Genomic DNA, 25604 nt, shown 5'->3' with positions numbered 1-25604 from the left:
CAGCAAACAGGCAGGAGGAGACTCTGCAGCCTCTCCGCTTCCCTCCCTGGGACACAACCGCTTCTTTCTGGGGAGCAGCGGACAAGAAGAGAACCGTACAAGCTGGGTCCTTGATTCTCCTGACTGCTGGGCTGTAGAATTAGTTATTAACCCTCTCTCTTGTCTTGAAGACCCGATTTCACTTTCCACTCTGCTGGTGTGGCTCACCAGCGGAGCTCCCACTGGTGGAGCGATGCAGAAAGCCCTGAGCGAGCCGGTGTCTGTTCACTACTGCGTTGTACAATTCTGCACAGGGCAGGCTGGAACATTTCATGCATGGACAAATGGGGATAAATAAAGGGAAGGGCGTTTAATGTTTTTAAATCATGAAGATTAAGTACTTCCATTAATATCTGCTAGAAATTGCTCCTAGAGACTCTGGCATATGTCATTATGGTATGTAACTCCACTACTCCTGTCTGCCATCTTTCCCTGAATTGTTTATGGCTCCTTTACGCTCTCTGAGCAAACTGTAGCACAAAGCTGTGGCGTGTCTGGTGTCACTACCAAGAAAGAGACTCTTTGCGCTAACAGCAACAGGACAAAAGTCTTTTTTTTTTTTTTCCATTGAATTACTTTACCTTGCGTGAACACGTCATTTTATGCATCATCTTTACAGTCTAAGCAGTCCCTGAATACAGAAAACCTAGGGGTGCATGAATGAGGATGTTTTGCGATTGTTTAAGGGTTCCAGAATTGGCAGCTAAAAATGAAAAAAAAATCACAAAATCAGTAATGCAATCACAGCTGCTCTTCGGTTTTCCAATTTCTGTCATCAGTTTATTAGCAAGATCTTGCTCCATACTGTTTGACTCGAGGCTTCGTACAAATCTGGCAGGTCACTTCGTTGTTAGGACTGTAAGTTCCGGGATCACAAACCACTGCGAAGAGAACACAGTCAGTGTTTCAGCCAGGGCTGGGACCGTCAGAAAACACCACGTGTCTTCCTGCCACTGTGAGTGACACCTTGTCCCCAAACTCACTGAGCCTGACTCTCACTAAATACCCCGAACTCCAGAACTAGCAGGAGGTGCTGCTGGCAAAAGAGCTTTTAAAACAGCTGAGTGTTTTCCAGCAGCACTGCCGTTATTTTAATTGTTTCTTATTTGCTCTATATTCTGAGCGTGGTCACTCACCAGTGACCTGGAGGAAAAAAGCCCACTTTGCTGCTTCCGCTTACTCTGTTTGGAAATAGTTACACCTACGAGTGCACTAACAAACGCTGCCAGCTTGTTTTCTGTTCCTGTCAGTTTGGGTTTTTTTAAATCTGCGATGTGAATGTCTTTCCAAAAGATGAGTGGAAATATCGTTATTTTTGACACCGATATTTACCAAATACTCTTCAGAGAAATCTGTGATCAGAGCTAATAAGCTATATTTAAATCAATGTATTTCATATTTACCGCAGCAACTAGCGCAGTTCTTGTGGGTGATATCATTTTTCCCAAACCCTGGTCGACAACTGTCAATGTGAGTAACTGAGAAACTGTTGTCCACGTAGTGTATTACAGGAACAGTTTCAAACTCGTGCTTCAAAGCATATGTCTGTTTATTGAAAAACTCTCCAATTCGGTCTCTTGCCTAAAATTCAGAAACATCGGAAGAATAAAAAAGTCAGGGTTTTTTCCTTGATGTGAAGATATCAGTAAATACTTTATAGTCCTGATTTCCCCCACACGCTGACCTGTCACCTTCACTGGGAGTCTTCTTTCGGCCTGGGATCAGACCCAGTATGCAATCTGACAAAACCAGCAGATTTACTTCAAATTGTATTTCATTTACCAAATCAAAAATCAAAGATTTAGAGGACTGGAAGTTCAGTATACTAACATAAATACTAATGTTTAAAATTCCTTATTCTTAGCAGTAAATATAAAGGAAACAATGAGACTGATTTTTTTTTTTTAAACTGGATCAATTTGACTTTTAAAACCAGTTTTCCATCCTGAACTGAATTATTTGAAATCCATGAATCATCAGTTACAATGATATGAATCCCATAAAACCCCGGTGAAGCTGTATTACTACCAGTCAAATCTGTAGCTGCTAAGGCAGAGATTTCTGTTAATTACGCAGAGAAGACACAAGGGTGACACAGAACCTCTTGAACTTTCATGTTTGTCGCATCTTCGCAATCATAAGGAACCTGGTGGCAAACTTCTTCCCATCCTGGTGCAAAAGGATTGACTATGAGTGGGGGGAAAGAAAGATACATTTACATCTTCAAGAATATATTACAATGAACTCAAATACCTCAAGCACTTCATCCTATCGTAGCCTTTTAACTTTGCCTCTAATGTGTGAAGAATGGTGATTTATTTATTTTTCTTTCACTTGTCACTGTCTGCAGTCAAGATTGTGTTTTGAAGCAGTTCTTTTGATCCGGCGCATTCGAATGTTGAAAAATGAGTGATTGATAAAAGGGGAAAAACCAGATTTGGTCCTGGTGGTTTCTATCCAGTTACTTAAATTGCTTTGTTCCAGTAAGAGTCAGAGGTCAACCAATAAAGTTATGTGGGGAAAAAAAATGCTAAGCTGACAGGAAGAATGGAACTGAATTCTCACATAGTACCCTCAGGTTACAGAAAAGGCTGAAGTTTTATGTCAACTTAAAACCTTTGGGTCCTAAGTTTGTTCTGAATGTTTCTTGACTTTGAGGGGAAAGCGGCCACAAAACTGTTCCATAACCTGTCGGATGGTCCCTCTTGGCACATGATGAGAACAGATACAGGAGAGAATGTGGTCAAAGCATTAATGAATAACTTCCTTTCCTCAGTGATAAAACATCTCTAAATTAGGGCAGCCGTCAGGGTTGATTCAAACCGTTTTGAGAGGCAATACAGCCACATCAGAATTACCATAAAGGAACTGTGAGGCTCTTGCTTTTAACCTCTGTGCAGTTTCCTAGAATCAAGCAAAACCACAGAGGTCACAGACTTATTAAAAATCAAATAATGAAAAACAAATATGACCATTTCCCTTTTTTACCAAGAAAAAAAATAAAATCATGGCATCTTATCAGCCATCTCCTTTCAACAATCCTATCTGACTGCACACCTTGAAAAGTAAAATTTCTCGCTAAGGTTGTAAGAAGCACAATACTACGAATTCAGCATATTAACTGCATTTTAGCTCCATCTGTGGGCTAGTAAGAAAAAATACAGGCACTCTGAAAGAAAGCGGGGAAACAACTTTCGAAGGTATACTCGACTTTCATGTATTTCAGATGTTGTTTATAGTACTCTTAGGTTGTTTATAAAAATAAATGGTCCCTCCCAAACAAACGCTGAAATCTGTTACCTTGAAAACTAACAAATAGTTCATGCAGGAGGCCCTGTTTTGGTATCTTGACAGAATGGCATTTGTAGGATGACTCTATGACGTGACACGTCAGATCAGAGATGATGTTATTTAAGATTTTCTTTAGTTCCTCAAAGAACTGGTCGTTAGCTGCTAGCTCGCACTCCTTTGTAGTAAAGCGCACAAATACCTGATATGCGTGGTCAGCTTCCCTGTATGCTTTAAGAAAATAGTTTGTGAGTTCTGCGGTGTAATCACAGATCGAGTCTTATACAGAACCTTATCGTCTGTATCGGTGTACTTTGTATCTGAAATACAGGCTCTTATTCAAAAGTAAACAAATAAATAAAGCTTACTTATTAACCATAACAGAACAAATTTGTCCTTGCCAGAGCTGACTCAAATAGTAAGAGATGTTTTAGTTTGAAACATACAGGAATTTATGTGGTTATGTTACGAGGCTCTGCTCCCAAATATTAAAACAAAAAAGGAGACAAACAGTGAAATAACACAGAACTAGTGTGTCTACGAAGTTATGTAACTGAAATCGGGATTATGCAAAAACATTCTATGCCATTATGGTGCAGGAATGAATGTTTTTACAAATAATTTTGAAAGTTAATGTTCTTCAAGCCTTTTTGGAAATGTTATTTTGTGGGATATTGGTGAACGGTGGTTACAAATGGTGGAAGAAGGCTCGAGTGTGCCGCTCGGGCGGTTGGGGCAGAGGGCTCATTCTGCGCCAGCGTATATTCAGTTTGGTGATCTCTCTTGCGGGAGACTGCACTCAGACACCAGCTTCCTTTTCAGATCTTGGATATCACTGGAATTATTGTCATTTGCTTTGTTCTTATTAAGGGCAGAGATTATTTTATTCTTTGAGTTGCCATATATTCTTGGTAGCAGTTATTTAAAACTTTTTTCCAAAACTGGGAGAGGGGGTGCGTGTTATATAAAGATAAAATTACTTTCTATTCTGGGATAAAATGTTAACTAATTATTATTTTTTTTTTTTATCAAGCCTGGCAATAAACATGCACTTCACGAACCCACCAAACTACAAGGGCTTTGTGCATTAGCTTACTAGTAATCTTACCGTATACCATGAATTTATAAGCCTCAAACATTTCTCTTTCTTCTTGTGTCGTAGTTTCTATGATTTTGTGAGAAAGAGTGCAAGTGTAGGCTCCAGACATAAACTCCTTAAAACCCATCACCATCAGCTTTCCTGTTTCTGTAAGATTCACATACATTCGTCCTAGAATAGAAACAGGAAACGCTTGATTACTGGAAATATTCAGTTTCTGATGCTCTGCTCATTTGGAACATTCGAAGATGAGATTTTGCTCTTGTACATAATAACACTGATTCGTGTTAGTCTGAAAGAATCTAAAATTTATGACCTTTAGAACTTATTGCAAGTTTCCTTCTATCTCAGGCATTTGAAAATTTTAGAGGGAGAAGAGAAACATAGCCTAATGTCAGAGCTTGTGGAAAAAATTGACAAAGGACTGAGTGACTATTTGGACCCACCATCCTATTGCAGGGTGGCATCAACAGAAACAAGGAAAATATGTGATTTCATGTACAGTAATCTACTTAGCCATTTGTGGTTGACTTTTCCCCTTGTAAACAGAAAACAGAAACTATTTCTCTATGTCAGCATATTTTCCTGATTGCCTCCCCACACCCCCTCCAAGGCAGAGGCTGTTTCTAAGTTTGTGAAAAGGTGTCGTACAAAGTCTGTTCTGTTAGTGACCGGGGAAAAAAACAGCTAAGGCAGGCAGAGTGGAAATCCTTTGTAGTCTGAGCAAAGTGACCAACCTTCTAAATTTTTTCCATCTGGACCAATCCACAAATACTTGGGATCTATTACTTCCTCTTGAGAGCGAGCCAAATCCATACATACCAGGAATGGGCTATTTGTAAACACCTTAACGTACACGTTAACTGCAATACAAGAGAACAAGGTAAATGACGTGAAATGCTTCTATTGAATGAAATCGCCAAAATACTCATTTAAAAATTACATTTAATGTAACGCAAAGGTTTATTTGTCCTGTTTGGAGTTGAAAAGTACAGGGTGAATCTTTTCTCTCCATTTGTTCTTATTAATATCACGGAACTGTCCACAGCGGGGTTGGTGCTGACAGTGCGACGGAGACGCTTCAGTCCCACGCAAATCCCGGTGCAGGGTTCCAAAAAGCACCAAATTTTGACCCTGTTGCTGAGTGGGCAACCCTCATTTAGGCATTATATTTTCAGAAGTGCTTATAGTAGCACCATGGGAGAAATATATTTCTAAACCCGCCCCCCCCCATCGTTACTGTATGCTCGCGGGATCGTCTCTTTTAGCTAAGCCTGGTTGTGTCACTTCCGTGTGTAGCGTTGTCTATGTAATGATCACTGTCCTTAAAACTCCATTTTAAAAGTCTAGTAAGACCTAAAAAAAATAGATAGAAAAGACAACTTTACCTTCATGTTTGGTATCGCCATAAACATAATTCTTTTCTATTAAATTAACAGAATGTTGCTCTTCCTTAGGTACAGCTCTCACTGTAGGGAAAAGGACTTAGAACATTACAAAGAGCAATCTAAATGTGTGATTGCTAACCGTTTATTTTGTCTTAGCGAGTTTCTGCCTCTTGCCTTGCTTTTTTCGTTGTCCCCACACCCTTTTCTTAAAAACAAGGGCTCTCGCTTCTTGCTGACTTGCCAGTTTTTGTTGCTTTAGTGCCCAGGTTGCAAATCTGACTTCATACATAGCAGGTTCCAACCTAGCTGAGCCTTCCTCTTTACATAAAGCCAACAAACCAGTTACAAAATCTAACTAGAAAGCTAAGGCTCTTCACAATGACGCCAAGGAGAACCTGGATAAGTGCAGCATGGAGACTGTGGGAGGGTGTTGGGTCTTCAAGCGTCTGTCAGCCTTTGCCTTTTGGGAAACAGAGGGCAGATGTCTGGGCACGAGGGTTTCTGTTACAAGAGCTCCCAGAAGATGTGAAAATCCTTACGATTTGTGCTTTTTCAGGCCATGGTGGCAGACTAGGACCGCTGTCTGACCGCTGCCATCCAGGACTTGGGTCAAGCGGGAAGAAGGGCACTGGCGGGATCCACACCTTCCCATCTAAAAGGGGCTTCCTCATCGACTGCTGAAGGAAGGTCCTGCACAGGAGAACTGCTCTCCACAGACGGCCACGCCCGGCCCAGAGGGGTGCCCACCGCCCCGTCCCACAGCCGCCCTCCAAGGATCCCGTGCCTCAGAGGGTGCACCCACGGCCGCTGCCCTGCCGCTCCTTCCCTTGGTACCTCCAGTCAGAGCACCCAAACCCGCCGCTGCCACCACCACCACCACCACGGCCGCCGCCATCCGCAGGAGGCCCCCGGGGGGGAAGCGCTGCCTCCCGCCGCCCCCGGCCATGCCGCCGCGCCGCCTCCCCGCCTCCCCCGCGCCAACGGCCGCCGCGCGGCGCCAACCGCCCCCGGGGAGTGTGGGGGGGGAACGGCCCTGCCCGCCCTTCGCGCGCGCCCCCGGCGCTTCCCGCCTTTTCCTCTCTCTCCTCAGCGGGGGCGAGCAGCCTCTCCTCGCCCTCACCGCAGCGCTTCGGGCAGGAAGGGGGGTCCCCAGCTCCTCACTCAGCCGCCTCTTTTCTTCCTCATCCGCACCCTGTGCTTTTTAAAAATATCCCTATTTTTTTTAATTTTATTCTTCACAGGCCTTGTGGGCTGCTTGGCTAGTGAAGGGCAGCCCCGCTCCCCTGGGTGCCAGCTGCACACTCCCCCCCGCCCTGGGCTCCTGCGTTGTCACACCTCAGCCCCGCGCTTGAGAAACTACCACGCCGCTCTTCCACAGTGCATAGCGAAATTTTATTTTTGACTCTAAGGTGGTGTTTCCAGCTGTGTGGGCAAGGATAGGAAACTCCAGGGGGAGGAGGGAATAGGTTCAGGCATGGGCTGTGGTCTGCTCGGTGCACCGAACCTGCCCTATAACCGCCGGGCTGGCGTCTCCAGCTCCACGTTTCGAGTACGAAGAGCTTTGGTAAGGTAACTGCAAGCTTTGCAGTCTGCAGGTTTCTGGAACAAGTCATTATGGGACACGTACTTTCGGCTTAAAAACAAAAAACATTCCTGCTACTTGCTGTGAGAAAGACTGAAAATAAGAGCCGGGCATATCCTGTTGGCTCAAAAATAGAGCCGAATGCCACATTATTACTTCAAGTACTCAGTGGTTTTTAAGTCAGTTATGTGTTTTGGAAGACTTGCTGATGACTTTTAAACTCTTAAAAGTAGAAATACTGTGTTTCTAGAGTGAGCGTTATAAAAAATACTCAGGAAACGCAGCTGAACAGGGAGAGGAGGGTACTTGCGTTTGACCACGCTGCGCATCATGAGACACTAAAGGTCAGGAACTGTGGCCAAGCCCCTGGTAATTAGCTAAATCATATTTATCGTGCAGCCTCAGACCATGCCAGTGTCCAAAAATGATGTAAGAGTATTTGCATAACAAATATGGAACCAGCCAACACAGGAATGATGCTTATTTTTGTAGATAGCTGTAAAAGTTTTAATTCAATGCTTCCATGTAAAAAAAGAACTTAAGTTATGAGTTTTCTTTAATAAAGCATACAAAGAAAGTGTGAAAAAGAAAGTATCAAATTATTGATGGAAAATACTTTTACTCAAGCCCGGTGGCATTGTAAAGTAGTGTCCCTCTCATTTCATGTCTTGCAAAACTTGCTCTACTAAATGTGTGCACTGCCTCATGATTTCACTTCTCTGTCTTTGCAGGGAACCGGCCACACTTGCTTCTTCCTTAGACCAAGATATTAACTCTGAAGTGGTCGGTTAAGGTACGAGAACTATGTCAGGGTTTTCATTTTTAATTTCCTTGAGCTGCTGAACAGTTCATAATTAGGATCACCTCAAAAGATCCAGCGTTCCCATGTGTTGAATGTTTTCAGTTTTACTCAAAGTTAACATTTCACGCTTACGCTGTATAGGCAAAATGATTCAGTTTTTAACGTGTCTGCTATAAACTAGTCATATTTCAGTCTGAACATCCTCTGTTCCTAAGGATGTTTATAGCCTATTGTCATGTAACTGTCCCACACAGCCCACCAGTCCCCAGCTTGCTAATTATTAGAAAATAGTATCTTTACTATAAAACTTTCTCTGCAGTTTTGAATCTGTATAAACTTAGGGTCCTGGTCTGTCTCTTTAGTCAAATGACTCATTCCTTTTTAAGTCTATGATGTTTCTAAGTTACAGACATTACAGATTTGTAAGCTTGTGGGGGGGGAAAGCTGGTTACCTTTAAGAACAGGGTAATGGTGGCAGAGGATTTAATAGGACAAAACGTGAGGTCATGTATTTATGAATTACTAGGTATCTTTACTAGCAGCTAGAAGCTCTGTCAGTAGGAAATTATAGAAGAGGAAAAAAATTTATTGTAAGCTTGATTGTGGTGTGAGCAGATATTAAAAAGGCAAATATTTTATCCTAGGAAATATGGAGAGAGATTTCCAGGAGTATAGGCTCATGTGAATGAGCTATGCAAGGCTCTGCAGAGATGTTCCTGGGGTGCAGAATACGAGTTTTGTCTCTGATCTTTAAGGTGGGTGATGTAAAGTGGGGATAAGGCCAAGGAGGGCCACGATTAACATAGTGGTATGTTTTTATAGGCTGGCAAACCCAGGCTCATTTGATTTCTGCCCTTGAAATAAATGCAGAGAGAAGACATGATTGAGTATCTGATGGTAAGTGTGAAGGAAAGTAAAGATTTAAATTAGAGAATAAATCTGGCAGTAAGAGAAAACCACTGTGAATAATTCTGGGATGGAAAACAGAAGGAGGTTTCTGGTCATCACACAGTAGATTCCTTAAAGGGCTTCCTTAAAGTTCATAGGAGCAAGAAACCTTCCTAATTATTAAACGGTTCTGGAAGGGGAATGCAGGATTGTCTGGAATCAAGCAGAGAGTTGGGCTTGATTATCCTGGATGTCTTTTTTTTTTAACATTGTATTTCCAGACTCTTTTTTCCAAGTGATGGAAAAGCGTCAATTTAAGAAGCAGTCATTGACGCAATGCAGAAAGTAAGCAGGAGAATCACGTTTCCACGTTGTCTTGTTATTGCACACCTGAGCTATGGTAATTCGCACTCGCTCTCTTTGGTTTTATGTCTAAGTGATTAGATCAGATCACAGTTTCATTTGCCACTTGTAGATTCTCAAGTTGCATGAGTATTATTACTAATTTCTGGACCCCTTTGTGGAAAACATATGCAGTAAAGCAACAAAATCCATTAAGCCTCCATCAATCTTCTTACCCCAAAACATTCATTTCCCAGTTTTAAAATATAGTTGAGTTGCAGGGCCAAAAAACCCCCAACCCAAACCAAAAGCACAACGTGATGAAATAAGTTTAAAACTGTAATAAACGGATGCAGCAATACCCCAAGGGTCCAGAAGCCCACCTGCCTTTGTCATGCTGAAAACCATCAGAGTGCCTTCCATCTACAGCATCTTGGGTTTGCTATTTTCCTTTCTTTTCCCTCAGCTGTCTCTGGCTTATCAGAATTCGAAGCTGCAAACACGAACTATGTCGATATCGAAGCACAGCAGGTCCGGACTGTTCCGCACTCATGTTCTGTGCTGATCTGAGATCTAGGCCAGCTATTCTCTTTTTAGGCCTTGGTAAATAGCTTTGGGTGAAACAAAGCATCTGGACTAGTGCTTGGCTTGCGCATGAAGTCACGACTGCATTGGTCTGGCACGGCTCACGCTTCCTCGTGAATCGTAGAAGGATTTGGGTTGGAGGGGACCCGTAAAGGTCACCTGGTGCCACCCTCCTGCCCTGGGCTGTGACATCCTGCGCTTGGTCAGGTTGCTTACAGCACTGCATAGAGTGAGCTTCCTCTCAGACTGCTGTCTTAAATGTACAAAAATTATCATTTAACAATTCTCCCAGTACTTTGAATTAAATTAATCTTTGCTTTAATTTATTAAACAATTTTGTAACTTGATTTTCTTCTAAACAGCAATGCTGTTTTGTTAAGAAAACCAGCTAACTTAAGTTTTATTTTACTCTTATCTCAGTCATTTAACTTTAATATAGTCCGAGGAATGTGATCTGTTAACGAATAATGCAAAGAAAGCAGCATTCGTTTAACAGTTGAGGCTGCATTACCATGTTTACATGATGTGTAAAGAGAGCCAGGACAAATTGCACACAAAGGAAATTCAGTATGTAGAAAACAAGTCACTCTTTCACGTGTGTGGGCATCATAGCGCACAATTGCCGCACCAGTTCTAATAAAAGCTTTAGGCTACTTGGCTCTGCAGCATAAAACAAAGTGAGTCAGAAGTCTGCAGAGCAAAATAGCTCCATGTCACCCTATGAATAGCTATTGTCCCTTGAGTGACCTAACCCAAGTCATCACAAACGGCTTTCCCGCTATTTTGGGTGTTAGTGCTTGCTGCAGGCTTTACAGATGAAGGGCTCCCTAAAACGCTAAGTAGTATTTTTGAGTGGCTGTCCTTGATGGTTGCGGATCCGTTCACAGAATGACTTCCCACGTGGCAGCCTGAGGGAGCTGGGGGAAACGCAGCACGCTTCTTGTCGGATACACTTGTGAGTGGAGATGTGGGTTGGAGGGAACTGTTGACCTAGCTCGAGATGAGTGACTACCTGGCTGCTTGGCCTCAACACGGGAGCGTGTCTGAGCCCTCAGGGTAGGGTTACTCTTAGGTTGGTTTATCACTCCTGGAGTTGCTACCCTTGGTCCCATTCCTGACAGTTTCCCTGCCTAAGGACCTGCCATGGCTTCTTTACCTGTGGAGCCACCTCTGATGGTGGGGAACGAGCTTGTCTCCCATGAAACGGAGAGGGATGTTTTCTCTAAAGCACAGGGGGTTCCAGTGTTTTGTTTTGTCCCCTCAGCATGTGGTGTGAGAGCAGGGGTGCTCCTGGCTCTGCTGCCCCAAGGTTCACCGTCTGCCCGTGCTGTCTTTCAGGCTGTTGTGTGCTGGCCATCGCCCCTGGATCCCTGCTGCAGGATGGCCACGTCTACAGCCTTCGTCAGGCTGCTGGAGGAGAGCGCGGTGCTTGGACTGGTGTCAGCCTCCCGTTCTGGAGATGCTCTTCATAGTGTGATGCCATTTGTCCTACGAAAACGGCTGGGGCCACCCTCAGCCCCCTCAAAACACACGCTTTGCCTGCAGCCACCCGTGCTCCGCCGCTTTCCCTCCCAAGGGGGCCACTTGTGCCGGTGTCTGCACCAAGTAGCCATCGCTTAGCACCACCGGCGAGCTCCAAGGCAGGCAAGTCTCCGGGGCCGGGCGCTGGGAGCGGGTCGGCTCCGCTCGCCGCCGCCCGGCGCCGCTCTCTGCCCGCCGAGCGCCACTGCCGCGCCGGGCCGGATGTCGCGGTGCCCGCGGCGGGCGGGCAGGAGGCGAGGCGAGGCTGGTGAACTCCCGCCGCCCGCGCTGACAGTCCCCGAGCCCGGGCGGGCAGGTGGAGCCGGGAGCTGCAGCCGGAGCATGGAAGGTGAGAAACAACCCCGCTCTTTCCTCGGGCCGGGGCGGGGGGCGAAGGCGCTGTCGCTCCCCCTTCCTCCCTGCTGACCCCGCTCGGGGCGCTCGCACCGTGCTCCACCTCCCGCTTACTTCCAAGCGGCTTCTTCAGCGCTTTCTGCAAACAGATTGCAGCCTCTGGGGGAGAAATCTAATCGCGTGTTGCAATTAAACAGGAAACGAACGGGGCTTTTTTCCCCCCTCTCTGTTTAATTTCAGAAACATCACAACATGTATGATGAAGTTGGGTTTTAGAGCCGGCTTTATCTACTGTTCGTATTCTAGGTTTTAACGAATTAAAGGGCGCGTTGGTTTCTTTTTGCTTGTAAAATGTGCACGTAACTTTTTCAGAGCCAGCAAAAAACAAGTTGCGGGTTAATCTTGGGCTACAGTGTAATTCGCTTTTGAAGAAAAGCAAAATTACAAGTGTTTTTAACCAGCCTGGCGCAGAAGCATTGCAAAGCATCCCTTGATTTATTAGTTCGGAGGTGGATGTTCTTACTAGACTATTTCAACTCACCGTTTTAAGGGCTTGAGTTTAGATTCCGCTGTGACTCAATGACTTGAGTTTTTTGGTTATTTTAAGTTAGATGTAGTTGTCTGTTTAAAAATGTATTTTCTTTTGCTGAAGGTTTTTAAAATGTACTTAAATATTTACTCTCATAGAATTTGACTTAACTGAGACTATCACTGCTTGAGAGATGTAACTAACATTTTGAAAGAATGGGTCTTGTGGCAGTTTGGCACTTAAAAATGCACCTTCGTTTTCTTGATCAAGTTGGGTCCACTGTATGTCTTTTGTGGGAGAAGAAAGCTCTTTAGGTATGTCAATAATTTTAGTCTCTGATTAGAAAAATAAGCATGTTTCTGCCAGTACAGCTGAGATTATTTAAGAAGTCTCTTTTTTGTGTTCCTATTTCCTGTACACTTACAAGTTAACATGCAAATAATCCTTCAGGTTTTAGTTCTGTATGTGGGGATTATGAGGATCAGTTAATGTGCCTGAGCTTGTTATGTGCGGGATGAAGTTAATGTAAAAGACAGTGATATACAGTATTATCTCTGGATAGAATAACTGCTATGTGTCTCTGTTCTCATGGGTCTTGGGAAAATCTCAGTTCCACTGGAGTTGACAGGGAATTTGCCGTTGAGGACCAAGGGGTGACACTTCTGTCCTTGATTTTCTGTGCTTGGTGTGAGGAGGCTCGGTATGGTCACTGACCGGGAGATGGGCACTGGCAAGAGTAGGTGTTGGAGACCTGGGTCTAGGAAGCCAAAATCTGCGATCTGCTGGGTTGTATCTCTTCATGACTGGGTTTTTTTGCAAAGATCACAAGAACTGACCTCGTGTTGTCATTTCTATTTGCTCCACTGGGATGAGCATCTCGGACTACTAAAAGTTACTCTGCTGTTTTCAGAAGATCATATGCTACAATATGAGAAAAATGTTACACATTGCTTATCAGGATTTCTTCCCAAAATGACGTGCACTTAAAATGCCCATGTCATTTCAAACATTACATGGTTCTTAAGAACAACAAAGTGTTAGAGACCCTGCAAAGAGTTTATTTGGTCCAGGTACGTTCTTCAGAAAGCCGTTGAGACTGTAAATGCTGAAGAAGGCCATTTAGCAGGGAAATTAGATAGGCTTTCTCTCTTTAATGTGGGTTGAAGGTGAAAAACATGCTGGGGTGAAAGAGGTTGACTGCTGTATGTAGCAAAGGCGCTGGCTCCACTGCGAGCATTTAGGGATAAGGCTGTGGTAGTCTACCTGTAGGCAGGGGCCAAGATTGGTGTGGTTTTACTTTGGCTTGCTTGTGCCTCTTACGACGACACAGAGACAAGGAAACAAGCTGTGTTTGCTCCATATGCTGTGATAGAAGGACTAAGAGCATATGGGATTTAAAAAGATGTCCTCTTCGCAATGCTGTTGGGTTGAAAACTGCAGCTGGCAATAAAAAGTCAATGTTCTGGTTTTCACTTTGAAGGCAAACAGGTAAGATTATAATAATTCAAGATGTACCTCCTGTTCTGTTGCTTACAGCTATATTGGTGATAGAAGGGATTAGTGTCATCATTTATTTGAAAAACATCAATTGTAGGGGGGTTAAAATACAAATAGTCTGTTTTGTTGCTTCTATTAACTGATCAAATACCAGGATAAAGTATTAATACAGTTAGGTATTAAAATGCCATAGCACTTTTTTAGCAGGCTATTTGAATATTTTTGCTCACTTTGGCTATTGGCGTAGAACACAGGATGGCTAAGGATTGGTTTCAAAGGCACATGAATTTTACTTCTGCTTTGTAAATGAGCATTGTGTGTCAGCTGCAACACACACAGACAAGCGTCGCCTTTCCATGCGCCCTAGTAAGTGGATCTCTTTGAAGCTTGGGAAGACTAACGTGTTCTGTAAGTGAATTCCCACGTTGTGCTTTTCTGAATGTTAGGTAGAAATATGGTCTGATTTGTACAGAATTGGGGATGGAAGCTTCCTAGACCTTCTCCTTCTAGCACACTTACGTGATGCAGTGAAGGATCTGGGTTAACATACTTTGCTTGGGAAAGAGACCTGAGATTAAATATTAAGAGACCACTAAGGCTGTAAGAAGTTACTTGAGACTAATATCATAAAGAAACCAGGTACTGATGAGTGGAGGTTGGAGGCTTGAAAACGATACAAAGACTGGGATATTTCTCAACAGAAAAGAGAGACGTTATACAGTGTGTCATTGTTCTTATCTCTTCAGAAGGATCATACTGCCCAGCAGCCCATCACGTACAGGAACTAAAAAAACATAAATAAATATGCAGAGACTGTCTCAGCATTAAGTAGATGAACTGGTCCTGCTGGGCGGTCGCATGGTTCAGGCAGTGTTGTTCTCCAGCAGGTTACCCCATAGCTGCGGTTCAGGGGTGCTCAGAACAGTCGGTTGACTGTTCGGGGCATCGCACTGAGCCCTGTGCACAGAACCTCGTGCTGGTGCCATTTACCCAAAAAGCTCTAGCAATGTATGCATCCTGAGTGGAGTGACTGTGCATTCAGGAGATGTCCTGGGAGATACAATGGTTTCTAAACCAATCTTATTTCTACAGAAATAGATGCAGAATTATCTGATTAGAAGCAGCTGCGTAGGGGCTCTGATTTTTCATTTCAAGACCTCCTGGCAACCCCGGGGAAGGCAGAATTGCTGTAAAGTTTCCAAGCCACACCTCTCCCCCCACCCGGCAGGCACTCTTTCTGCTTAATCTTGGGGCTTTGACCAGTTCAGTGCTTTATCACCCAAATGGGGCAACTGCACAGGATTTCTGAATGCAATCAAAATTGAATTCAAGTATTACAGAATCATGGGGATTTCATTGTCTTGCCCAAAGATTAATTATTTGCACAATTACAAGGGTTTGTGTAATTTAAGTATCTATTATTGCAATGTAAAATTAAATCAATACTAGAGAGAAATGTACCATATATTTACTGATGTTTCCCCATCATAATTTGCAGTATAAAGTGGTCTATTTGCTTCTTGGGACCTCACTTTTCCTGGTATGATAAAACGAAACAGACAAATTAAGAGCAGTAACTATGGGGTTCCTTGATTTTATTTATTTTAAAAATACAGATTTAGTAAATATTTGAACTTTTTGCTACTTAATTCTGTGATTCTGCTTATGACACAAGTTAAGGCAACATTCTTAGCTCTAATAAAAGACATTTAATGCAAAGCTTGCATTCATGCAAGGAGCTCTGATTTAATTTTAGGATACATTTCATAAGTGCTAATAGCTTAACAACTTGTCTCTAGTCAGGAGTTACACCCTGAAGAGCTCAGGCCACTGCTGGATGGCTTGAATTATTAATGACCCCATCCTTAAATGCATTGGTTTTTTTCTTGCTGCTCTTTAGTAATAGCTAGTTAAGAGTAATGGGAACTACATGCATAATGTAACTCATAGACCCATTATTGAGAAATGGAAGCTGAATGCTTTCGTTTAGGAAAAAACAGAACCAAACATTTAAAAAACCTTTAAACCTTTGTTGGATAATTCTATTGTTGCTTTTTTCTCTTCTCTGGATGCATCAGCTCATCCTCTATTCATGCAGATTTTTGGATAGCCTCATCTGATACTAGCTGTAGAGTTAACAGCTTTATATTTTGACGTTGCAGAGACCACAGAAATGTTCCATATGCAGTGGTGGTAAAGATAGATAATTATGGGGTAAATGTCACTAGTGGTTAACACCTCATGGCCACTGCATGTGTATTTCTGTTATGTAACTGCTAGGAATGAATTTTACAAGTTCTGGAGCTATTTTTTTAATTTAAAAAATGATAAAATGTTTTTTGGCATGTAAAAAGAGAGGAAAAAAAGCTAGAGGAGAGAAAGGAGGAAGGAAGCAGGTAGCTGTGACACTGTTAAGAAAATCAACCCTTGTATCAATGAAATCTCAAGACAGCAAGGCATTGAGTAAAGACTTAACTGGACAGGTCGGATCTCTGCCTCCAGTTAAACTCGCCAGCCTGAATTTGGGCACTGGAGTGGGAGATGTAAATATCTGCAGCGTATATTGTCTTCAGAGCAGTCTGCTGAGAGCTCAGCACTTTTGGAAACCAGGCCACATGTGCAGTCCTCTAAATTTTTTTAAAAATTCCTGACATGTGATCCCTATCAGAATTTCTAAATGGGAATTAGACTTGCATTCCCACTAAAACCAGCTAGATCTTATGAAGATAATAGATTTTTCCCTTTTTATTGGAAAGGAATGTAAAAATATCTTGTACTTTCTGCTTCACAGAGATTCACCTCATACAGAGTTACTACCACTATGCTGTGCTCACAGGGTGCAAAATGAGATGTTAAATCGAAAGTGCAAGCTATTCTGTTCTATATTATTTTTAAGTTAGAAAATAATACTTAATCCCTTTTTCGGGTACATGCCAATGCTCAAGATATAAAGAAGTTGTACAATGAAACATAACAATTATTTTATATTTATTTCTTTGAGAATGTTTCTTTTTCAATTTTGCTTTCAGGCAAGAAAACAGAAATTCATAAGATTATAACAACTGTGTCATGAATGGTTCTAAATATTAAGCAACTCAGACTGCTTTTCTGTCTTTTGCAGATTCACAGGCAGGTATGGACCTAAGTAATTCTCAGGAACAGCCCATGGCTGCAGGTACTGTGCTGTTCAAGTTATGTTCTTTCACCCTCTCTTGAAAATTTTAAATTAAAATGGAGAAAAATATATGAATTGCAGCTTGTTTAGGTTCTCAGGACACTGAATAGAACACACAAATATGAAGATGGGTATTGAAGGCAAAAAGTAAATTCTGGAATTGAAATAAAGCTGTGAAAGTTCAATATAATGTTAGAAAATGATACTGAAGGAAAAAAAAAGACTATAGTGGGAAAGGAAATGTTTTCAGAAGAAAGCTGGAAGTTTTGATTAGGGAAGCAAGAATAATGTGATTCTTCTGGTTGACTGCATTTCTGAAAATATGAAAACAAACCTTTTGTGTGAGTTGGATAAGTGTTTTACTTTCTTGTTAATCAAAAAATAAAACTTTTTTCAGATCCAATGTAATATTTAGATTGAAAAGGATTGAGGTTTTTTTACTGTCCAACTGTTAATAAGTCAAACAACTTTAACAATTTTAACAGCAATTTCACAATGTTGCTGTGAACTTTAAAAATTCACAGGATCATTCAAAGAAAACAGTCAGCTTTTTAAAAACAAAATACTGATCTGACATTTACAGAAATATGCATAATATTGAGTTAGCCTGTATTATGGATTTTATGAAAGAGGCTTTATTTGAAAAACTTCACCCAAATAAATTTCACTCTAGTAAAAATTTGATTTTATTTCAGAGAAGAGAGGTTTGCATTTCTAGGACATACTGCTGCCTCAGTGATCAGCAGAAAACATTCTGATAAAGTTGATGCTTAAAAAGACATACGTGAAACAAGCAGAGGAGTGCAACTGGGTTCAAAGAGGCTTCCGATTAAATGTGCTTGAGCAGTTTCCTGGCCTGGGGCCAGAATGATTAATATTTTGCCCAAATGAACAAAGTAGAGCTGTGATTCCTTTTCCATGCTCTGAAGAGCTTGCTTTCTTACCTGCTAACAGCAGTTATCAGAATACATATGTTATATAGAGTTATGTATACTGGAATTTATTCCTGGTTTGTTCTCATTTAGAACAATCTCCAGAATAGTTAAATTTGAGCAGAAGCTTAAGACTTAGTTAAAGGTGTGTACTCTGTGCAAGAGTTTGTATATGACTTTGGGAAACAAATCCATTCAACCAAACTGCAACTAATACATGTATAGGAAGAACATTGTGGGCAATGGGAGTTTGCAGATACTTTGAGGCAACCACCTGGAAATATTCTTGGACCATAAATAGTTAATTATTGGTTTGTTGGGTGTTTTGTTTTGGTTTTTTTTCAGAAGGACAAGAAGTTTTGACAGACTGTAATCTGAACAAATCCCAGGAAATGGAAAGCATGGATAATGCGGAAGATATGAAGGAACACAATCAGTCTAATGAAGAAGCAGGAGGTAAAGTGGAGATTGAATTCTGAAAAATAATAATTATATTGGAGTTTTTATTCATCTGATTATGCTATGAGAGTGAATAGAAGTTTTTTTTCTGGATCATGGCTCTGGTTTGCCTGCATGTCTGTAAAAGGAATAACGATACCATTACAGTTTAGAGTGGTTTAACATGCTCTAAAGGGGAGGACCAGTTGTTTTCTATCAGGGAACCTCATGTGCGTTTTATAAAGGTCCCTTTTATGGGATCTATGGAATATGGATAGCAAGATAAAAAAGCAGGTGCATCTGGTGAGCTCTTTTAATGCGTGTTGTAGCATACAAATTCTTAAAAGTAGTTTGCATAGGACAAATGCGTGTGTTAGGACTTCACTTTTTATAATATTGTTAAGCTACTCTGAGATCTGAAAAATAACTTTTTTTTTTTTTCTTGAAAGAAAGGACAAGTTACCTCAAATTGACAGGACAACTCAGCCTTGTAGAATTTAAAACTGTAGCAGTAATCCTCTACTTTAACCTGTGGGTGAACAGAAGGTTGGTCAGTTTACCGTGTTTATTGTTCAAATTAAACAGTAAACCCTTCCTATACAGCTCTGAAAGAAGGCACTGGTATGAATAAAATATGAAAACAATATACGCTATTTTTAATTTAAGAGGTCTTACATAAATGCATATTTTTGTGTATCTTTAAAAACTAGTAAGCCCTCTTCACTTAACAGATAAAAGATAAAAGCAGCAGCTCCTGGACCCAGCAATCTTACAGGCCTTCAGAGTTCAGAATTTGTATATGTGTATATGACATAGATGTAGAGCAGGAGACTTTGAATTTCTTCCTGGATCTAGAAGTTCGTAAACTGAAATCACAGCATTAATAAACATTCCTGCCAGTGAGCTGAGTGTGTTCATTTATGCCAGTTCTCAACCACAAACAGTGAAAAATGCTGCCTGGTAGAGGATGTGGTATACATATACTGGGGAAAAGACAGACATTGTTTTACCAGTTTCATGTTGTCTTTCAAGTACTGCATGTCCATGGCAGTATAGCAGTGTCAAGACAAATTATGTCTGTGGCTTTGGTTAGTAGTTTTGAGGTAGCATTTACGTATCACATGAATCAAGTAAATCACTAAAGAATTGTCTCTGTTTTGGTTGCCCAAGTAGCCTTGGTTGTCCCCTGTAACATAAACGTGATGACTTTATTTTGGACTAAAATTAAATGTTCAGATGTTAAACTTTTGCATTATTAAAGATTAAATTTTTACCTATTTATCAACAAAGTACAAAACAACATAAAACAGTCGAAGGAGTGCTGCAGTAGCAAAAGAGTCCATGAGGATGGTGAAATTAATCTCACTTAGGTATCTACAGCACCAGTGTCTAGAACTGTGCTGCTGTCTGGCCTTCCTTGACGGTTGGTGGAGAGAGAGACCACACAGGTTTTCTGACCAAATTTGGGTGTCTGACTTAGGATGAAATGCCTCGTGTCCCCAAAGTAGCTGCTTCTTAGCAAGGCTGCATTTATAGTCAGTGGAGAGTAGCTTAGCTGAGACTTCTGTGGTGTAGAATCTAGCTTGGGCAGGTGAATTCTGCTCTGCTTACCCTAAAAAGGGTAACTTCTCTCTAAAAAGAGAAGTTTAATGTTTTTATCCACAGAACATGGAACGCTTGAGCCCTTTCCACAGCCAAAGCATGTGATGTCTCAGATCCCACAGCACATAAAATATTCACAGCCATATTCCAGCTATTTGTCCAGTCCTTATGCCATTTCCACTTGCACTAGCTCACTTCTTTTACCTCTTCTTTCCCAGTGTCCCCTCACTCCTCCTAGTCACTAAGCTGTGGATAAGGGAAGCCAGGACAGGGTTTCTTTCACAAACCCCTCAATATTGACCATCCAAGAGGAATTGCTGTACCTTCTCACCACCTTCCCATTCCAGGACCCCTGTCTGTACCTCTTGCAGATGCAGCTTCGTGGCATCTAGAAAGTCTTTCTTCAGTTCCTTGACTATCCTACACTTTGATACCATTTCTCAGACTCTTTTCCATATATTTAAGTCAGGTACAACTCAAACGCTTGTGAGAGAATGTTGATATTGATACTGTTCTAATATACCATTCATTTTTTATATTGCTGCCGATCTCTTAAAGTCTCTTTACATTTTGTTCTGGAATGCAAATACTGAAAATGTACATCTCAAAGATAATGCTACAAATATCAATAAAACATCAGGTCACTCTCTGATAGACTCCCATACCATTAGAGTGTTCATTCATTATAAAGGGAGTGTGAACCTACTCAGTACCATGGTGCTCTATTCTTTGATTCTCACTATAGGAATAAAGAGATGATTGCTAGGAGAAAGCTGGTTTAAGTGTACAAAAAAGATAGCTACAGTAGCTCAGTGTAAAATGGCACAAAATAAAATATGTATGTTGTGTTTACTTCATTGCTTCACATACAGTTCTCTACAGTCATTCTGATACGGAAGCACAACAAATCTTGAATATTTAAGCATGCTGCACTAGAACTCTAGGCTATGCAAATATCAGTAGGCGCGTTTAAATTTCTTCCTAACAATGCCAGTTCAGTTGCTGTTGGATACTAAAATTCAGAAATAATCTTAGCTTTCGTGTCATGCCTACTATATAAATTGCAGGTCAACAGTAGCAGCTACGTTAGTCACTGAGCAGTCCTTGTGGGTCAATAACTATCTCTCTTACTTCTACATAAGTGAAACCACATTCTGACAGTGCTGCCCTGGTGGGAGTATTATCGTTTGGGGATCACTAACCCTGGTAAAAATGAATATGTAGTATTCTCCAGAATCACAAAACAGAAATATGATCAGTATTGGTGATGGCTCTTGGGAAATGGATTATGTCCTGCCTACACCTGAAAAGTCTATGTGTTTCAAAAAAACAACAAGCTGTATTTGGCACTTTTCCAGGTGTGATCACTAAAACCCTCATTGCATATCAAATTTAAAGAGAAATAATGAAAGGTGTTTGTGTCGTTCTCATAAATGTTAATCATGGTGTTCGTGATCCATCCCTTTTGTGAGTGAGCAATTCCGCTTCAGTATCTTCACAATTCATCATTGATGATAGCCTGCATCACAGGAAACCCTCCTTTTTTTTCCTTAATCCTGAACCCCTGCATGATCCATGCCCATGGGGTTTTTTCCATCTGCTGAAGGCCATCATAAGAACATGAGGCCACTGACTTGTAGAGTGAGATCAAGCATTCGATAGCCTGCTTTCCACTGCCTTAATGCTTGTAACATGTCTTTCTTCAATTTTGTCTCTTTTTTCCATATTTCGTTGAGCATTCATAGTGAGTAGTAACCTTCCAGCTTCTTGGATTATACATTTTTTTTCTGAATGTTGCATTATTAATGGGTGACGCTCTAAATACATCGTGGGGACTTATTCTGAGACTTTGAACAGAATTTGGAGCCTGGTCAAATCTAGAAGTTGTGTAATTAATTTGGTGGAGCCTTTATGTTAGGTCTGCAGAAAGTGGTACTGTGGTCCTTTCAAAAGGCTACAGAAACTTCATAAAGGCACTAAATAATGTATAGGGCTGGGATGTCATCACAACTGGTGCTCTTCTGGTATAAGAAAATCCACTTTTTCAGCTAATAATTCCATATTTGTACTTCTCTGAGCGCATGTGGATGCACTGGCTGATGTGTTATTCATTCAGACTAAAAAATGTGAGATGCCGCTCAATAAAAACAATTCAACCTGTCCTATTATACACCCTTTTTAAAAGGGCTTCACCTATGATGATTGCTAAGTATAGGGCACAATCAGGCAGAAGGCTGTAGTAATATGTTAATTAAAAGCTTGATGGAGAACAAGAAAAAAAAAAAAAAGAAAAAGCCTTTTTTTGCCTCAAGGGAATGGAAGCTGCATGCTGTGGTGCACATGGTGTATGCTTGCCTGCAACCATAAAAATACACTGTTCCCATGGTGCTTCCTGTATCTGGTCTGAAAAGAGACAAGCAATGAGACAGATAGGGGAGGAAACACTTAATTTCCCTTGTTTCTTTATGCGGCCCCAACACTGTTACCTTCGGTGGCCAAAGTTGAAGCGTCCTTAATTTAAAAATTAAATTAAAAAAAGCCACGTTCTTTCCTATGGGAGTCACGGTCAAGCACAAGTATTTAATTATGTCTTAATTCCCTCATCTGTTGAGGCAGACAACTTTTTGGGTGTTATGAATGTTAGCTAGCTTTCATGGTTGTGAAATAAAAAGAAATAGAAGCCACATTTGTGGTTTATGGATGCTAATTGCTGCTGCATTTAGGTGTGCGAAAGGGGGCGGTTAAAAGGCTGGAGTGAGACCGGAGAGGATGACAAACCCTCGCTTAGGCGCGTACTGAGGTTCCAGTGGTGCTGCTAGCACACGCACTTATCTGCCTGAAAAGGAAGTGCCGTTTTTTATCAGAATATTACATCTCCCAAGCCCAGATCGAGCCCTACCTCTCATGGGACTCAGGGGTTATCTCACAACATCAGCAGTACTGTGCTGCAGAAGTTCACTTAACAGGGGATTTCTGTAAGTGTTAAAACCAGGCAAGGAGTCTGTACTGCTTAACTGTGTCAGGTCTCTGCTTTGGTGGCTATGCATGAACTGAAAGTTGCATCTGAGTGTTATCAACAAAAGATCCTCTTGACTTTGTTTTAGCTCTACAGTACTGTACGATCAGCAGCAGGAATGCTGCCAAGCACGTTCAGTGACATCAACACAGTCAGTTGTGTCACCACAGCCTGTAAATGATTGACATCAGCTTGGACTATCCTGCACAATTGGTGGCTCAGAGCACCCAGGCCTGATACAGAAACTCGTATGTTCTGATTGCCTTGAAATAATCAGAAAACTGCAGCTATTTCTTATTCTAATTAACTCATTATAGTTAGCAGAAAATAGAATTTGCCTTTGAAATAGCTTATACTGATAGTCAGGGTATCAGACAAGATAAGGTCTGGAAGGAGAATGGATGCATGCCGTTATTCAAGAGATGATGGACTCCACTCCGTAACTTTTTCTTCACTTGTTCTACAATGTGTATCTCTGATTCATACAAAATAATTCCTTGAAATTAAAAGTGAGAGAAATACTTATTCCTTTGGCATCAAAATAAAATCTAGTCCAGGGTAGATGAGTTGTGGTGTGTTCCCTCCCCACGCTCTCCCCCAGCAGGAAATAAGTGAAGATGAAGAAAGCGGCCCTAGGAACTCAAATCACATGTCATTGTAGAAAATAATCCATTTTTAGAAATATGGGTTGGTGGAAAGGAAATCAGTTAATTAAGATGACTCACGTTTTGCCCCCAAACTAGGCTGTTCATTTGGCACAAAATGTGTGAATTTAAGGGGCAGGTTTGCTACTGTTTGTGCTTTTCCGAAAGGTCTCGGAAAGCAGAAATAAATCTACAAGAGTCAAAACTTTGCTAAAATGCAGCAAATGGTTCCATGAGCATTGGAATTGATGAAGCTTGGTTTGCAGAGGGCTTGTGTCTTGTTGCTGGCTGACTTTGAATTATGCAAAGTTTGCCTTGTGTGTTAGATGCCATATTTTAGAATCATAGAATTGTTTTGGTTGGAAAAGACCTTTAAGATCATCAAGTCCAACCGTTAACCTTGCACTGTCGAGTCCACCACTAAACCTTGTCCTCAAGTGCCACGTCTACACATCTTTTAAATCCCTCCAGGGATGGTGACTCCACCACTTCCCTGGGCAACCTGTTCCAGTGCTTGAGAACCCTTTCGGTGAAGAATTTTTTCCTAATATCCAATCTAAACCTCCCCTGACACAACTTGAGGCCATTTCCTCTTGTCCTATCGCTTGTTACCTGGGAGAAGAGACTGACCCCACCTAGCTACAACTTCCTGTCAGGTAGTTGTAGAGGGTGATCAGGTCTCCCCTCAGCCTCCTTTTCTTCAGGCTAAACCACCTCAGTTCCCTCAGCTGCTCCCATCAGACCCTTCACCACTTCATTGCCCTTCTCTGGACACGCTCCAGCACTTCAATGTCCTTCTTGTAGCAAGGGGCCCAAAACGGAACATAGAAATTGAGGTGTGGCCTCACTAGTGCCCAGTACAGGGGGATGATCGCTGCCCCGGTCCTGCTGGCCACACTATTTCTGATACAAGCCAGGAAGTTGTTGGCCGCCTTGACCACCTGGACACACTGCTGGCTCGTATTCAGCTGGCTATCGACCAACACCCCCAGGTCCTTTTCCACCAGGCAGCTTTCCAGCCGCTCTTCCCCAAGCCTGTAGCATTGCATGGGGTTGTTGTGACCGAAGTGCAGGACCTGGCACTGAGCCATGTTGAACCTCATACAGTTGCCTCAGCCCATCGATCCAGCCTGTCCAGATCCCTCTGTAGAGCCTTCCTGCCCTCAAGCAGATCAACAGTCCCCACCAGCTGGGTGTCCTCTGCAAACTTACTGAGGGTGCACTTGATCCCCTAGTCCAGATCATCGATAAAGATATTAAACTGAACTGAGCCCTGGGACTTCTGGTACCTCAGGCTAGCTTTGCTGTATTCTCAACACCTTTTCCTGATACACTGCATTCAAGTGCTCCAGTCCTTGTTCCTGTTTTTGTTCCTTCTGCTGCTCTGCAGGAGCTGTTAGGAACTTTGTTTAATTCAGAGCTCAATTCCGTATATTCTTGTTGAACAGTCTGTTGCTGCACCTCACCTGCCAAGCATGCCAGATGCACTGCCTGTTTCTCCTGACGCAGGAGCACCACCTCCAGGAGTGATTTTGGGAGAAGCAGGTACTCCTGGGCCGTCTGTTGAACAGGCCACTTGTCAGACTAGAGGAATTCTGAGAAGCCTTCCCCTCTGCCAGACAAGATTGAATTTGGTGTACGGGTCTGAATGTTACAAAGGGAACACAGAGTGGATGCATACACTTTTGTAGAAGACCAGGCTAAAAGTAAACCACAAGTATTTAATTAGAAAAACCTCAATTTGAAGAGAATGTACTTGTAATCTAAAATTCAAGTTTTGAAATCTGGATTATTTACTACTGAAATTTTTTTTCTAGTTCAATCAAATCAATACACTTAGTTTTGTGAAGATGATGGTGTTGAACAACATCTTAACCACGCTC

At 41.8% G+C, this 25604-nt stretch overlaps 2 protein-coding genes across 6 annotated transcripts in view; one reads left to right on the top strand and one right to left on the bottom strand.

The window, feature by feature from the left end:
* Positions 1-762: 762 nt before the first annotated feature.
* On the bottom strand, positions 763-6760 carry ZPBP2 (zona pellucida binding protein 2). Its single transcript, XM_054801948.1, has 8 exons — positions 6664-6760; positions 5815-5895; positions 5164-5289; positions 4436-4597; positions 3340-3558; positions 2141-2226; positions 1443-1620; positions 763-920 (listed from the first exon to the last, which is right to left on the bottom strand). Exons 1-8 carry the CDS (start codon positions 6758-6760, stop codon positions 823-825), a joined length of 1047 nt encoding a protein of 348 aa, XP_054657923.1. The 3' UTR covers positions 763-822.
* A 4997-nt stretch (positions 6761-11757) lies between these two features.
* IKZF3 (IKAROS family zinc finger 3) overlaps positions 11758-25604 on the top strand; it is a 37959-nt gene continuing 24112 nt past the window's right edge. For 3 of the 5 annotated variants that reach the window (XM_054801869.1, XM_054801868.1, XM_054801865.1), the window contains exons 1-3: positions 14233-14322; positions 17036-17089; positions 18367-18477. In XM_054801869.1, coding sequence (XP_054657844.1) covers positions 14271-14322; positions 17036-17089; positions 18367-18477 — 217 coding nt within the window. In that variant the 5' untranslated portion in view covers positions 14233-14270. Of the gene's footprint in view, positions 11884-13812; positions 13906-14232; positions 14323-17035; positions 17090-18366; positions 18478-25604 lie in introns of those variants that run through there. The other 2 variants (XM_054801866.1, XM_054801867.1) reach the window with 2 other exon arrangements.

The sequence above is a fragment of the Grus americana genome, chromosome 22 (assembly GCF_028858705.1).
Source record: "Grus americana isolate bGruAme1 chromosome 22, bGruAme1.mat, whole genome shotgun sequence".
In the NCBI taxonomy this organism is placed as follows: Eukaryota; Metazoa; Chordata; class Aves; order Gruiformes; family Gruidae; genus Grus; species Grus americana.
Note: the sequence above shows the minus strand (reverse complement) of the source record. Positions and strands in the feature narration are given on the sequence as shown.